The following is a 17598-nucleotide window of genomic DNA, read 5'->3' as shown; positions in this document are numbered from 1 at the left end:
ATTAAAGCTGAATAACTCTATTTAATGTAATGTAGACTACAGTCTAATACAGTCACATTAAAGCTGAATAACTCTATTTAATGTAATGTAGACTACAGTCTAATACAGTCACATTAAAGCTGAATAACTCTATTTAATGTACTGTAGACTACAGTCTAATACAGTCACATTAGAGCTGAATAACTCTATTTAATGTAATGTAGACTACAGTCTAATACAGTCACATTAAAGCTGAATAACTCTATTTAATGTAATGTAGACTACAGTCTAACACAGTCACTTTAAAGCTGAATAACTCTATTTAATGTAATGTAGACTACAGTCTAACACAGTCACTTTAAAGCTGAATAACTCTATTTAATGTAATGTAGACTACAGTCTAATACAGTCACATTAAAGCTGAATAACTCTATTTAATGTACTGTAGACTACAGTCTAATACAGTCACACTAAAGCTGAATAACTCTATTTAATGTACTGTAGACTACAGTCTAATACAGTCACATTAGAGCTGAATAACTCTATTTAATGTAATGTAGACTACAGTCTAATACAGTCACATTAAAGCTGAATAACTCTATTTAATGTACTGTAGACTACAGTCTAATACAGTCACATTAGAGCTGAATAACTCTATTTAATGTACTGTAGACTACAGTCTAATACAGTCACATTAGAGCTGAATAACTCTATTTAATGTACTGTAGACTACAGTCTAATACAGTCACATTAGAGCTGAATAACTCTATTTAATGTACTGTAGACTACAGTCTAATACAGTCACATTAGAGCTGAATAACTCTATTTAATGTAATGTAGACTACAGTCTAATACAGTCACATTAAAGCTGAATAACTCTATTTAATGTACTGTAGACTACAGTCTAATACAGTCACACTAAAGCTGAATAACTCTATTTAATGTAATGTAGACTACAGTCTAATACAGTCACATTAAAGCTGAATAACTCTATTTAATGTACTGTAGACTACAGTCTAATACAGTCACATTAGAGCTGAATAACTCTATTTAATGTACTGTAGACTACAGTCTAATACAGTCACATTAAAGCTGAATAAACCTATTTAATGTAATGTAGACTACAGTCTAATACAGTCACATTAAAGCTGAATAACTCTATTTAATGTACTGTAGACTACAGTCTAATACAGTCACATTAGAGCTGAATAACTCTATTTAATGTAATGTAGACTACAGTCTAATACAGTCACATTAGAGCTGAATAACTCTATTTAATGTAATGTAGACTACAGTCTAATACAGTCACATTAAAGCTGAATAACTCTATTTAATGTACTGTAGACTACAGTCTAATACAGTCACTTTAAAGCTGAATAACTCTATTTAATGTAATGTAGACTACAGTCTAATACAGTCACATTAAAGCTGAATAACTCTATTTAATGTAATGTAGACTACAGTCTAATACAGTCACATTAAAGCTGAATAACTCTATTTAATGTAATGTAGACTACAGTCTAATACAGTCACACTAAAGCTGAATAACTCTATTTAATGTAATGTAGACTACAGTCTAATACAGTCACATTAAAGCTGAATAACTCTATTTAATGTACTGTAGACTACAGTCTAATACAGTCACACTAAAGCTGAATAACTCTATTTAATGTAATGTAGACTACAGTCTAATACAGTCACATTAAAGCTGAATAACTCTATTTAATGTACTGTAGACTACAGTCTAATACAGTCACATTAGAGCTGAATAACTCTATTTAATGTACTGTAGACTACAGTCTAACACAGTCACTTTAAAGCTGAATAACTCTATTTAATGTACTGTAGACTACAGTCTAATACAGTCACACTAAAGCTGAATAACTCTATTTAATGTACTGTAGACTACAGTCTAATACAGTCACATTAGAGCTGAATAACTCTATTTAATGTAATGTAGACTACAGTCTAATACAGTCACATTAAAGCTGAATAACTCTATTTAATGTAATGTAGACTACAGTCTAATACAGTCACATTAGAGCTGAATAACTCTATTTAATGTACTGTAGACTACAGTCTAATACAGTCACATTAGAGCTGAATAACTCTATTTAATGTACTGTAGACTACAGTCTAATACAGTCACATTAGAGCTGAATAACTCTATTTAATGTAATGTAGACTACAGTCTAATACAGTCACATTAAAGCTGAATAACTCTATTTAATGTACTGTAGACTACAGTCTAATACAGTCACATTAGAGCTGAATAACTCTATTTAATGTAATGTAGACTACAGTCTAATACAGTCACACTAAAGCTGAATAACTCTATTTAATGTACTGTAGACTACAGTCTAATACAGTCACATTAAAGCTGAATAACTCTATTTAATGTACTGTAGACTACAGTCTAATACAGTCACATTAAAGCTGAATAACTCTATTTAATGTAATGTAGACTACAGTCTAATACAGTCACACTAAAGCTGAATAACTCTATTTAATGTAATGTAGACTACAGTCTAATACAGTCACATTAAAGCTGAATAACTCTATTTAATGTAATGTAGACTACAGTCTAATACAGTCACATTAAAGCTGAATAACTCTATTTAATGTAATGTAGACTACAGTCTAATACAGTCACACTAAAGCTGAATAACTCTATTTAATGTAATGTAGACTACAGTCTAATACAGTCACATTAAAGCTGAATAACTCTATTTAATGTACTGTAGACTACAGTCTAATACAGTCACATTAAAGCTGAATAACTCTATTTAATGTAATGTAGACTACAGTCTAATACAGTCACATTAAAGCTGAATAACTCTATTTAATGTAATGTAGACTACAGTCTAATACAGTCACATTAAAGCTGAATAACTCTATTTAATGTAATGTAGACTACAGTCTAATACAGTCACATTAAAGCTGAATAACTCTATTTAATGTACTGTAGACTACAGTCTAATACAGTCACATTAGAGCTGAATAACTCTATTTAATGTAATGTAGACTACAGTCTAATACAGTCACATTAAAGCTGAATAACTCTATTTAATGTACTGTAGACTACAGTCTAATACAGTCACATTAGAGCTAGAATAACTCTAGTTAATGTAACTGTAGACTACAGTCTAATACAGTCACATTAGAGCTGAATAACTCTATTTAATGTAATGTAGACTACCGTCCTAATACAGTCACATTAAAGCATGAATAACTCTATTTAATGTACTGTAGACTACAGTCTAATACAGTCACTTAAAGCGGAATAACTCTATTTAATGTAATGTAGACTACAGTCTAATACAGTCACATTAAGCTGATAAACTCTATTTAATGTAATGTAGACTACAGTCTAATACAGTCACACATTAAAGCTGAATAACTCTATTTAATGTAATGTAGACTACAGGTCTAATACAGTCCCACACTAAAGCTGAATAACTCTATTTTAATGTAATGTAGACTACAGTCTAATACAAGTCACATTAAAGCTGAATAACTCTATTTAATGTACTGTAGACTAAAGTCTAATACAGTCCACTAAGAGCTGAATAACTCTATTAAATGTAATGTCGGACTACAGTCATAATAAAGTCACACTAAAGCTGAATTAACTCTATTAATGTAATGATAGACTACAGTCTAATACAGTCCCACATTAGAGAGCTGAATACTCTGATTTAAATGTACTGTAGACTACTAGTCTATACAGTCACACTTAAAGCTGAATAACTCTATTTAATGTACTGTAGACTACAGTCTAATACAGTCACATTTAGAGCTGAATAACTCCCTATTTAAAGTACGGTAGACTACAGGCAGTCTAAATACAGTCACATAGAGCTGAATAACATCTAATTATAATGTACTGTGAATACAGTCTAATACAGTCACCTTAGAGCTGAATAACTCTATTTAAATGTAATGTAGACTACAGTCTAATACAGTCACATTAAAGCTGAATAACTCTATTTAATGTACTGTAGACTACAGTCTAATACAGTCACATTAGAGCTGAATAACTCTATTTAATGTAATGTAGACTACAGTCTAATACAGTCACATTAGAGCTGAATAACTCTATTTAATGTAATGTAGACTACAGTCTAATACAGTCACATTAAAGCTGAATAACTCTATTTAATGTACTGTAGACTACAGTCTAATACAGTCACTTTAAAGCTGAATAACTCTATTTAATGTAATGTAGACTACAGTCTAATACAGTCACATTAAAGCTGAATAACTCTATTTAATGTAATGTAGACTACAGTCTAATACAGTCACATTAAAGCTGAATAACTCTATTTAATGTAATGTAGACTACAGTCTAATACAGTCACACTAAAGCTGAATAACTCTATTTAATGTAATGTAGACTACAGTCTAATACAGTCACATTAAAGCTGAATAACTCTATTTAATGTACTGTAGACTACAGTCTAATACAGTCACACTAAAGCTGAATAACTCTATTTAATGTAATGTAGACTACAGTCTAATACAGTCACATTAAAGCTGAATAACTCTATTTAATGTACTGTAGACTACAGTCTAATACAGTCACATTAGAGCTGAATAACTCTATTTAATGTACTGTAGACTACAGTCTAACACAGTCACTTTAAAGCTGAATAACTCTATTTAATGTACTGTAGACTACAGTCTAATACAGTCACACTAAAGCTGAATAACTCTATTTAATGTACTGTAGACTACAGTCTAATACAGTCACATTAGAGCTGAATAACTCTATTTAATGTAATGTAGACTACAGTCTAATACAGTCACATTAAAGCTGAATAACTCTATTTAATGTAATGTAGACTACAGTCTAATACAGTCACATTAGAGCTGAATAACTCTATTTAATGTACTGTAGACTACAGTCTAATACAGTCACATTAGAGCTGAATAACTCTATTTAATGTACTGTAGACTACAGTCTAATACAGTCACATTAGAGCTGAATAACTCTATTTAATGTAATGTAGACTACAGTCTAATACAGTCACATTAAAGCTGAATAACTCTATTTAATGTACTGTAGACTACAGTCTAATACAGTCACATTAGAGCTGAATAACTCTATTTAATGTAATGTAGACTACAGTCTAATACAGTCACACTAAAGCTGAATAACTCTATTTAATGTACTGTAGACTACAGTCTAATACAGTCACATTAAAGCTGAATAACTCTATTTAATGTAATGTAGACTACAGTCTAATACAGTCACATTAAAGCTGAATAACTCTATTTAATGTAATGTAGACTACAGTCTAATACAGTCACACTAAAGCTGAATAACTCTATTTAATGTAATGTAGACTACAGTCTAATACAGTCACATTAAAGCTGAATAACTCTATTTAATGTACTGTAGACTACAGTCTAATACAGTCACATTAAAGCTGAATAACTCTATTTAATGTAATGTAGACTACAGTCTAATACAGTCACATTAAAGCTGAATAACTCTATTTAATGTAATGTAGACTACAGTCTAATACAGTCACATTAAAGCTGAATAACTCTATTTAATGTAATGTAGACTACAGTCTAATACAGTCACATTAAAGCTGAATAACTCTATTTAATGTAATGTAGACTACAGTCTAATACAGTCACACTAAAGCTGAATAACTCTATTTAATGTAATGTAGACTACAGTCTAATACAGTCACATTAAAGCTGAATAACTCTATTTAATGTACTGTAGACTACAGTCTAATACAGTCACATTAGAGCTGAATAACTCTATTTAATGTACTGTAGACTACAGTCTAACACAGTCACTTTAAAGCTGAATAACTCTATTTAATGTAATGTAGACTACAGTCTAATACAGTCACTTTAAAGCTGAATAACTCTATTTAATGTACTGTAGACTACAGTCTAATACAGTCACACTAAAGCTGAATAACTCTATTTAATGTACTGTAGACTACAGTCTAATACAGTCACATTAGAGCTGAATAACTCTATTTAATGTAATGTAGACTACAGTCTAATACAGTCACATTAAAGCTGAATAACTCTATTTAATGTACTGTAGACTACAGTCTAATACAGTCACATTAGAGCTGAATAACTCTATTTAATGTACTGTAGACTACAGTCTAATACAGTCACATTAGAGCTGAATAACTCTATTTAATGTACTGTAGACTACAGTCTAATACAGTCACATTAGAGCTGAATAACTCTATTTAATGTAATGTAGACTACAGTCTAATACAGTCACATTAAAGCTGAATAACTCTATTTAATGTACTGTAGACTACAGTCTAATACAGTCACACTAAAGCTGAATAACTCTATTTAATGTAATGTAGACTACAGTCTAATACAGTCACATTAAAGCTGAATAACTCTATTTAATGTAATGTAGACTACAGTCTAATACAGTCACATTAAAGCTGAATAACTCTATTTAATGTAATGTAGACTACAGTCTAATACAGTCACATTAAAGCTGAATAACTCTATTTAATGTAATGTAGACTACAGTCTAATACAGTCACACTAAAGCTGAATAACTCTATTTAATGTAATGTAGACTACAGTCTAATACAGTCACATTAAAGCTGAATAACTCTATTTAATGTACTGTAGACTACAGTCTAATACAGTCACACTAAAGCTGAATAACTCTATTTAATGTACTGTAGACTACAGTCTAATACAGTCACATTAAAGCTGAATAACTCTATTTAATGTACTGTAGACTACAGTCTAATACAGTCACATTAGAGCTGAATAACTCTATTTAATGTACTGTAGACTACAGTCTAACACAGTCACTTTAAAGCTGAATAACTCTATTTAATGTACTGTAGACTACAGTCTAATACAGTCACACTAAAGCTGAATAACTCTATTTAATGTACTGTAGACTACAGTCTAATACAGTCACATTAGAGCTGAATAACTCTATTTAATGTAATGTAGACTACAGTCTAATACAGTCACATTAAAGCTGAATAACTCTATTTAATGTACTGTAGACTACAGTCTAATACAGTCACATTAGAGCTGAATAACTCTATTTAATGTACTGTAGACTACAGTCTAATACAGTCACATTAGAGCTGAATAACTCTATTTAATGTAATGTAGACTACAGTCTAATACAGTCACATTAAAGCTGAATAACTCTATTTAATGTACTGTAGACTACAGTCTAATACAGTCACATTAGAGCTGAATAACTCTATTTAATGTAATGTAGACTACAGTCTAATACAGTCACATTAAAGCTGAATAACTCTATTTAATGTAATGTAGACTACAGTCTAATACAGTCACATTAAAGCTGAATAACTCTATTTAATGTAATGTAGACTACAGTCTAATACAGTCACACTAAAGCTGAATAACTCTATTTAATGTAATGTAGACTACAGTCTAATACAGTCACATTAAAGCTGAATAACTCTATTTAATGTACTGTAGACTACAGTCTAATACAGTCACATTAAAGCTGAATAACTCTATTTAATGTAATGTAGACTACAGTCTAATACAGTCACATTAAAGCTGAATAACTCTATTTAATGTAATGTAGACTACAGTCTAATACAGTCACTTTAAAGCTGAATAACTCTATTTAATGTACTGTAGACTACAGTCTAATACAGTCACATTAAAGCTGAATAACTCTATTTAATGTAATGTAGACTACAGTCTAATACAGTCACATTAAAGCTGAATAACTCTATTTAATGTAATGTAGACTACAGTCTAATACAGTCACATTAAAGCTGAATAACTCTATTTAATGTACTGTAGACTACAGTCTAATACAGTCACATTAGAGCTGAATAACTCTATTTAATGTACTGTAGACTACAGTCTAATACAGTCACATTAGAGCTGAATAACTCTATTTAATGTACTGTAGACTACAGTCTAATACAGTCACACTAAAGCTGAATAACTCTATTTAATGTACTGTAGACTACAGTCTAATACAGTCACATTAAAGCTGAATAACTCTATTTAATGTAATGTAGACTACAGTCTAATACAGTCACATTAAAGCTGAATAACTCTATTTAATGTAATGTAGACTACAGTCTAATACAGTCACATTAAAGCTGAATAACTCTATTTAATGTAATGTAGACTACAGTCTAATACAGTCACACTAAAGCTGAATAACTCTATTTAATGTAATGTAGACTACAGTCTAATACAGTCACATTAAAGCTGAATAACTCTATTTAATGTACTGTAGACTACAGTCTAATACAGTCACATTAGAGCTGAATAACTCTATTTAATGTACTGTAGACTACAGTCTAACACAGTCACTTTAAAGCTGAATAACTCTATTTAATGTAATGTAGACTACAGTCTAATACAGTCACTTTAAAGCTGAATAACTCTATTTAATGTACTGTAGACTACAGTCTAATACAGTCACACTAAAGCTGAATAACTCTATTTAATGTACTGTAGACTACAGTCTAATACAGTCACATTAGAGCTGAATAACTCTATTTAATGTAATGTAGACTACAGTCTAATACAGTCACATTAAAGCTGAATAACTCTATTTAATGTACTGTAGACTACAGTCTAATACAGTCACATTAGAGCTGAATAACTCTATTTAATGTACTGTAGACTACAGTCTAATACAGTCACATTAGAGCTGAATAACTCTATTTAATGTACTGTAGACTACAGTCTAATACAGTCACATTAGAGCTGAATAACTCTATTTAATGTAATGTAGACTACAGTCTAATACAGTCACATTAAAGCTGAATAACTCTATTTAATGTACTGTAGACTACAGTCTAATACAGTCACACTAAAGCTGAATAACTCTATTTAATGTAATGTAGACTACAGTCTAATACAGTCACATTAAAGCTGAATAACTCTATTTAATGTACTGTAGACTACAGTCTAATACAGTCACATTAGAGCTGAATAACTCTATTTAATGTACTGTAGACTACAGTCTAATACAGTCACATTAAAGCTGAATAAACCTATTTAATGTAATGTAGACTACAGTCTAATACAGTCACATTAGAGCTGAATAACTCTATTTAATGTACTGTAGACTACAGTCTAATACAGTCACATTAGAGCTGAATAACTCTATTTAATGTAATGTAGACTACAGTCTAATACAGTCACATTAGAGCTGAATAACTCTATTTAATGTAATGTAGACTACAGTCTAATACAGTCACATTAAAGCTGAATAACTCTATTTAATGTACTGTAGACTACAGTCTAATACAGTCACTTTAAAGCTGAATAACTCTATTTAATGTAATGTAGACTACAGTCTAATACAGTCACACTAAAGCTGAATAACTCTATTTAATGTAATGTAGACTACAGTCTAATACAGTCACATTAAAGCTGAATAACTCTATTTAATGTAATGTAGACTACAGTCTAATACAGTCACATTAAAGCTGAATAACTCTATTTAATGTAATGTAGACTACAGTCTAATACAGTCACATTAAAGCTGAATAACTCTATTTAATGTAATGTAGACTACAGTCTAATACAGTCACACTAAAGCTGAATAACTCTATTTAATGTAATGTAGACTACAGTCTAATACAGTCACACTAAAGCTGAATAACTCTATTTAATGTACTGTAGACTACAGTCTAATACAGTCACACTAAAGCTGAATAACTCTATTTAATGTAATGTAGACTACAGTCTAATACAGTCACATTAAAGCTGAATAACTCTATTTAATGTACTGTAGACTACAGTCTAATACAGTCACATTAGAGCTGAATAACTCTATTTAATGTACTGTAGACTACAGTCTAACACAGTCACTTTAAAGCTGAATAACTCTATTTAATGTACTGTAGACTACAGTCTAATACAGTCACACTAAAGCTGAATAACTCTATTTAATGTACTGTAGACTACAGTCTAATACAGTCACATTAGAGCTGAATAACTCTATTTAATGTAATGTAGACTACAGTCTAATACAGTCACATTAAAGCTGAATAACTCTATTTAATGTAATGTAGACTACAGTCTAATACAGTCACATTAGAGCTGAATAACTCTATTTAATGTACTGTAGACTACAGTCTAATACAGTCACATTAGAGCTGAATAACTCTATTTAATGTACTGTAGACTACAGTCTAATACAGTCACATTAGAGCTGAATAACTCTATTTAATGTAATGTAGACTACAGTCTAATACAGTCACATTAAAGCTGAATAACTCTATTTAATGTACTGTAGACTACAGTCTAATACAGTCACATTAGAGCTGAATAACTCTATTTAATGTAATGTAGACTACAGTCTAATACAGTCACACTAAAGCTGAATAACTCTATTTAATGTACTGTAGACTACAGTCTAATACAGTCACATTAAAGCTGAATAACTCTATTTAATGTAATGTAGACTACAGTCTAATACAGTCACATTAAAGCTGAATAACTCTATTTAATGTAATGTAGACTACAGTCTAATACAGTCACACTAAAGCTGAATAACTCTATTTAATGTAATGTAGACTACAGTCTAATACAGTCACATTAAAGCTGAATAACTCTATTTAATGTACTGTAGACTACAGTCTAATACAGTCACATTAAAGCTGAATAACTCTATTTAATGTAATGTAGACTACAGTCTAATACAGTCACATTAAAGCTGAATAACTCTATTTAATGTAATGTAGACTACAGTCTAATACAGTCACATTAAAGCTGAATAACTCTATTTAATGTAATGTAGACTACAGTCTAATACAGTCACATTAAAGCTGAATAACTCTATTTAATGTACTGTAGACTACAGTCTAATACAGTCACATTAGAGCTGAATAACTCTATTTAATGTAATGTAGACTACAGTCTAATACAGTCACATTAAAGCTGAATAACTCTATTTAATGTAATGTAGACTACAGTCTAACACAGTCACTTTAAAGCTGAATAACTCTATTTAATGTAATGTAGACTACAGTCTAACACAGTCACTTTAAAGCTGAATAACTCTATTTAATGTAATGTAGACTACAGTCTAATACAGTCACATTAAAGCTGAATAACTCTATTTAATGTAATGTAGACTACAGTCTAATACAGTCACATTAGAGCTGAATAACTCTATTTAATGTACTGTAGACTACAGTCTAATACAGTCACACTAAAGCTGAATAACTCTATTTAATGTACTGTAGACTACAGTCTAATACAGTCACACTAAAGCTGAATAACTCTATTTAATGTACTGTAGACTACAGTCTAATACAGTCACATTAGAGCTGAATAACTCTATTTAATGTAATGTAGACTACAGTCTAATACAGTCACATTAAAGCTGAATAACTCTATTTAATGTACTGTAGACTACAGTCTAATACAGTCACATTAGAGCTGAATAACTCTATTTAATGTACTGTAGACTACAGTCTAATACAGTCACATTAGAGCTGAATAACTCTATTTAATGTACTGTAGACTACAGTCTAATACAGTCACATTAGAGCTGAATAACTCTATTTAATGTACTGTAGACTACAGTCTAATACAGTCACATTAGAGCTGAATAACTCTATTTAATGTAATGTAGACTACAGTCTAATACAGTCACATTAAAGCTGAATAACTCTATTTAATGTACTGTAGACTACAGTCTAATACAGTCACACTAAAGCTGAATAACTCTATTTAATGTAATGTAGACTACAGTCTAATACAGTCACATTAAAGCTGAATAACTCTATTTAATGTACTGTAGACTACAGTCTAATACAGTCACATTAGAGCTGAATAACTCTATTTAATGTACTGTAGACTACAGTCTAATACAGTCACATTAAAGCTGAATAAACCTATTTAATGTAATGTAGACTACAGTCTAATACAGTCACATTAAAGCTGAATAACTCTATTTAATGTACTGTAGACTACAGTCTAATACAGTCACATTAGAGCTGAATAACTCTATTTAATGTAATGTAGACTACAGTCTAATACAGTCACATTAGAGCTGAATAACTCTATTTAATGTAATGTAGACTACAGTCTAATACAGTCACATTAAAGCTGAATAACTCTATTTAATGTACTGTAGACTACAGTCTAATACAGTCACTTTAAAGCTGAATAACTCTATTTAATGTAATGTAGACTACAGTCTAATACAGTCACATTAAAGCTGAATAACTCTATTTAATGTAATGTAGACTACAGTCTAATACAGTCACATTAAAGCTGAATAACTCTATTTAATGTAATGTAGACTACAGTCTAATACAGTCACACTAAAGCTGAATAACTCTATTTAATGTAATGTAGACTACAGTCTAATACAGTCACATTAAAGCTGAATAACTCTATTTAATGTACTGTAGACTACAGTCTAATACAGTCACACTAAAGCTGAATAACTCTATTTAATGTAATGTAGACTACAGTCTAATACAGTCACATTAAAGCTGAATAACTCTATTTAATGTACTGTAGACTACAGTCTAATACAGTCACATTAGAGCTGAATAACTCTATTTAATGTACTGTAGACTACAGTCTAACACAGTCACTTTAAAGCTGAATAACTCTATTTAATGTACTGTAGACTACAGTCTAATACAGTCACACTAAAGCTGAATAACTCTATTTAATGTACTGTAGACTACAGTCTAATACAGTCACATTAAAGCTGAATAACTCTATTTAATGTAATGTAGACTACAGTCTAATACAGTCACATTAAAGCTGAATAACTCTATTTAATGTAATGTAGACTACAGTCTAATACAGTCACATTAGAGCTGAATAACTCTATTTAATGTACTGTAGACTACAGTCTAATACAGTCACATTAGAGCTGAATAACTCTATTTAATGTACTGTAGACTACAGTCTAATACAGTCACATTAGAGCTGAATAACTCTATTTAATGTAATGTAGACTACAGTCTAATACAGTCACATTAAAGCTGAATAACTCTATTTAATGTACTGTAGACTACAGTCTAATACAGTCACATTAGAGCTGAATAACTCTATTTAATGTAATGTAGACTACAGTCTAATACAGTCACACTAAAGCTGAATAACTCTATTTAATGTACTGTAGACTACAGTCTAATACAGTCACATTAAAGCTGAATAACTCTATTTAATGTAATGTAGACTACAGTCTAATACAGTCACATTAAAGCTGAATAACTCTATTTAATGTAATGTAGACTACAGTCTAATACAGTCACACTAAAGCTGAATAACTCTATTTAATGTAATGTAGACTACAGTCTAATACAGTCACATTAAAGCTGAATAACTCTATTTAATGTAATGTAGACTACAGTCTAATACAGTCACATTAAAGCTGAATAACTCTATTTAATGTAATGTAGACTACAGTCTAATACAGTCACACTAAAGCTGAATAACTCTATTTAATGTAATGTAGACTACAGTCTAATACAGTCACATTAAAGCTGAATAACTCTATTTAATGTACTGTAGACTACAGTCTAATACAGTCACATTAAAGCTGAATAACTCTATTTAATGTAATGTAGACTACAGTCTAATACAGTCACATTAGAGGGCGGAATAGACTTCTTATTTAGATGTAAGTGTAGACACAGTCTAATACAGGATCACATTACAAGCTGAATAACTCTATTTAATGTAATGTTAGACGTACAGTTCTACTATCCAGTCACACTTAAGCAGCTGAAATAACTCTATTAATTGTACTGTAGACTACAAGTCTAAATACAGTCACATTAGAGCTGGAATAACTCTTATTTAATGTAATGTAAGACTTACAGTCTAATACAGTCACATTAAGCGGAATAACTCTATTTAATGTTATGTAGACTACAGTCTAATACAGTCACATTAAGCGGAATAACTCTATTTAATGTAATGTAGACTACAGTCTAATACAGTCACATTAGAAGCTGACTAACTCTATTTAATGTATGTAGACTACAGTCTAATACAGTCACATTAGAGCTGATAACTCTATTTAATGTACTGTAGACTACAGTCTAATACAGTCACATTAAAGCGAATACTCTATTTAATGTACTGTAGACTACAGTCTAATACAGTCACATTAGAGCTGAATAACTCTATTTAATGTAATGTAGACTACAGTCTAATACAGTCCACATTAAAGCTGAATAACTCTATTTAATGTACTTGTAGACTACAGTCTAATACAGTCACATTAGAGCTGAATAACTCTATTTAATGTATGTAGACTACAGTCTAATACAGTCACATTAAAGCTGAATAACTCTATTTAATGTACTGTAGACTACAGTCTAATACAGTCACATTAGAGCTGAATAACTCTATTTAATGTACTGTAGACTACAGTCTAATACAGTCACATTAGAAGCTGAATAACTCTAATTTAATGTAATGTAGACTACAGTCTAATACAGTCACATTAAAGCTGAATAACTCTATTTAATGTAATGTAGACTACAGTCTAATACAGTCACATTAAAGCTGAATAACTCTATTTAATGTAATGTAGACTACAGTCTAATACAGTCACATTAAAGCTGAATAACTCTATTTAATGTACTGTAGACTACAGTCTAATACAGTCACATTAAAGCTGAATAACTCTATTTAATGTACTGTAGACTACAGTCTAATACAGTCACATTAAAGCTGAATAAACCTATTTAATGTAATGTAGACTACAGTCTAATACAGTCACATTAAAGCTGAATAACTCTATTTAATGTACTGTAGACTACAGTCTAATACAGTCACATTAGAGCTGAATAACTCTATTTAATGTAATGTAGACTACAGTCTAATACAGTCACATTAGAGCTGAATAACTCTATTTAATGTAATGTAGACTACAGTCTAATACAGTCACATTAAAGCTGAATAACTCTATTTAATGTACTGTAGACTACAGTCTAATACAGTCACTTTAAAGCTGAATAACTCTATTTAATGTAATGTAGACTACAGTCTAATACAGTCACACTAAAGCTGAATAACTCTATTTAATGTAATGTAGACTACAGTCTAATACAGTCACATTAAAGCTGAATAACTCTATTTAATGTAATGTAGACTACAGTCTAATACAGTCACACTAAAGCTGATAACTCTATTTAATGTAATGTAGACTACAGTCTAATACAGTCACATTAAAGCTGAATAACTCTATTTAATGTACTGTAGACTACAGTCTAATACAGTCACAGCTAAAGCTGAATAAACTCTATTTAATGTAATGTAGACTACAGTCTAATACAGTCCACATTAAAGCTGAATAACTCTATTTAATGTACTGTAGACTACAGTCTAATACAGTCACATTAGAGCTGAATAACTCTATTTAATGTACTGTAGACTACAGTCTAATACAGTCACACTAAAGCTGAATAACTCTATTTAATGTACTGTAGACTACAGTCTAATACAGTCACATTAGAGCTGAATAACTCTATTTAATGTACTGTAGACTACAGTCTAATACAGTCACAGTTAGAGCTGAATAACTCTATTTAATGTACTGTAGACTACAGTCTAATACAGTCACATTAGAGCTGAATAACTCTATTTAATGTAATGTAGACTACAGTCTAATACAGTCACATTAAAGCTGAATAACTCTATTTAATGTTACTGATATTACTACAGTCTAATACAGTCACATTAGAGCTGAATAACTCTATTTAATGTAATGTAGACTACAGTCTAATACAGTCCACACTAAAGCTGAATAACTCTATTTAATGTACTGTAGACTACCAGTCTATACAGTCACATTAAAGCTGAATAACTCTATTTAATGTAATGTAGACTACAGTCTAATACAGTCACATTAAAGCTGAATAACTCTATTTAATGTACTGTAGACTACAGTCTAATACAGTCACATTAAAGCTGAATAACTCTATTTAATGTAATGTAGACTACAGTCTAATACAGTCACATTAAAGCTGAATAACTCTATTTAATGTAATGTAGACTACAGTCTAACACAGTCACTTAAAGCTGAATAACTCTATTTAATGTAATGTAGACTACAGTCTAACACAGTACACTTTAAAGCTGAATAACTCTATTTAATGTAATGTAGACTACAGTCTAACACAGTCACATTAAAGCTGAATAACTCTATTTAATGTAATGTAGACTACAGTCTAATACAGTCACATTAAAGCTGAATAACTCTATTTAATGTACTGTAGACTACAGTCTAATACAGTCACATTAAAGCTGAATAACTCTATTTAATGTAATGTAGACTACAGTCTAATACAGTCACATTAAAGCTGAATAACTCTATTTAATGTACTGTAGACTACAGTCTAATACAGTCACATTAAAGCTGAATAACTCTATTTAATGTAATGTAGACTACAGTCTAACACAGTCACTTTAAAGCTGAATAACTCTATTTAATGTAATGTAGACTACAGTCTAACACAGTCACATTAAAGCTGAATAACTCTATTTAATGTACTGTAGACTACAGTCTAACACAGTCAGCGTATCCGTGCATTACCATCTCTGCGTGGATCCAGATGGAGGCTGTGTCTCTTAGTTACCTGTTGCCATGGTGAATCGTAGTATCGGAGCTCCATTGATGATGAAGGCTGTTTTCATCCTCACATTTGATGGAACAAACTCTGATCAGCTGTTCTGGAGCTGAAACCTTTTCCATCTCAGAGTTTGTTAAAGCTGCTTTCTGAACCGGGCTCCTGCTCCTGGTCCTGGTCCTGCTCCTGGTCCTGGTCCTGGTCTCTGAGATCCAGCAGGTCTCCGCTCTGACTGCTGGACTCTGTTGTCCTGGACTCACACGGAGATGTTCAGGTCCTGCTGTCTCTGCTGATAACATGGTCCATGTTACCATGGAAACAGCTGCAGCTCTCCTCTGAGGGATGCTCTGGTTTCCATGGAAACGATCAGAGGTCACACAGCTGTGATCTGGTTAAAGAGACAGATCACAGATGCTCAGCTAACTATCCCGCCAACAGCCCGACGTCACAACCACACAACCACACTTCCGCTTCAGAGTACTTCCGGTCTGGTTTTTCAGTTTAAAGTGACAGAAAGTCTCCACCTGGAGGTCAGGAGGGAAACTACAGCTACACACAGGATTTAATTAATCAACCTGATTATATTCAGTGGTGGAATGTAACTAAGTACATTTAGTACTTTAGTACTGAACTTAACTCAAGATACTTTACTGGAGTATTTACATTTCCTGCTACTTCCTACTTCTCCTCCACTACATCTCAGAGGGACATACTGTACTGTTTACTCCACTACATTTATCCGACAGCTTTAGTTACTCTACAGAGGACAGTTCACCAATGATATATATGACCAATTTATACATATATATTTATATTATATTATGACCAATTATATGTATGTATATATACATACATATATATATATAATTATATATATATATCGGGAGTTTTTTCTTTCACCAGCTGTTCTTCCTGCATGTGGCAGCTTCAACTGTGTTACTGTTAGTCTGGATTATGTATTTAATTTCTTCGTATTTGTCTAATATAGTTTCTTCCTTTGTAAAATGTGTCTCTCTGCCTGTTCGTC

At 31.2% G+C, this 17598-nt stretch overlaps 1 protein-coding gene across 3 annotated transcripts in view; it reads right to left on the bottom strand.

Moving 5' to 3' along the window:
- LOC119503118 (zinc finger protein 239-like) overlaps window positions 1–17017 on the bottom strand; it is a 32648-nt gene extending 15631 nt beyond the window's left edge. For all 3 annotated transcript variants that reach the window (XM_037794711.1, XM_037794709.1, XM_037794710.1), the window contains exon 1: window positions 16581–17017. In XM_037794711.1, coding sequence (XP_037650639.1) covers window positions 16581–16885 — 305 coding nt within the window. In that variant the 5' untranslated portion in view covers window positions 16886–17017. The remainder of the gene's footprint in view (window positions 1–16580) is intronic.
- Between the last annotated feature and the right edge of the window lie 581 nt (window positions 17018–17598).

This window comes from Sebastes umbrosus, chromosome 15, assembly GCF_015220745.1.
Source record: "Sebastes umbrosus isolate fSebUmb1 chromosome 15, fSebUmb1.pri, whole genome shotgun sequence".
In the NCBI taxonomy this organism is placed as follows: domain Eukaryota; kingdom Metazoa; phylum Chordata; class Actinopteri; order Perciformes; family Sebastidae; genus Sebastes; species Sebastes umbrosus.
Note: the sequence above shows the minus strand (reverse complement) of the source record. Positions and strands in the feature narration are given on the sequence as shown.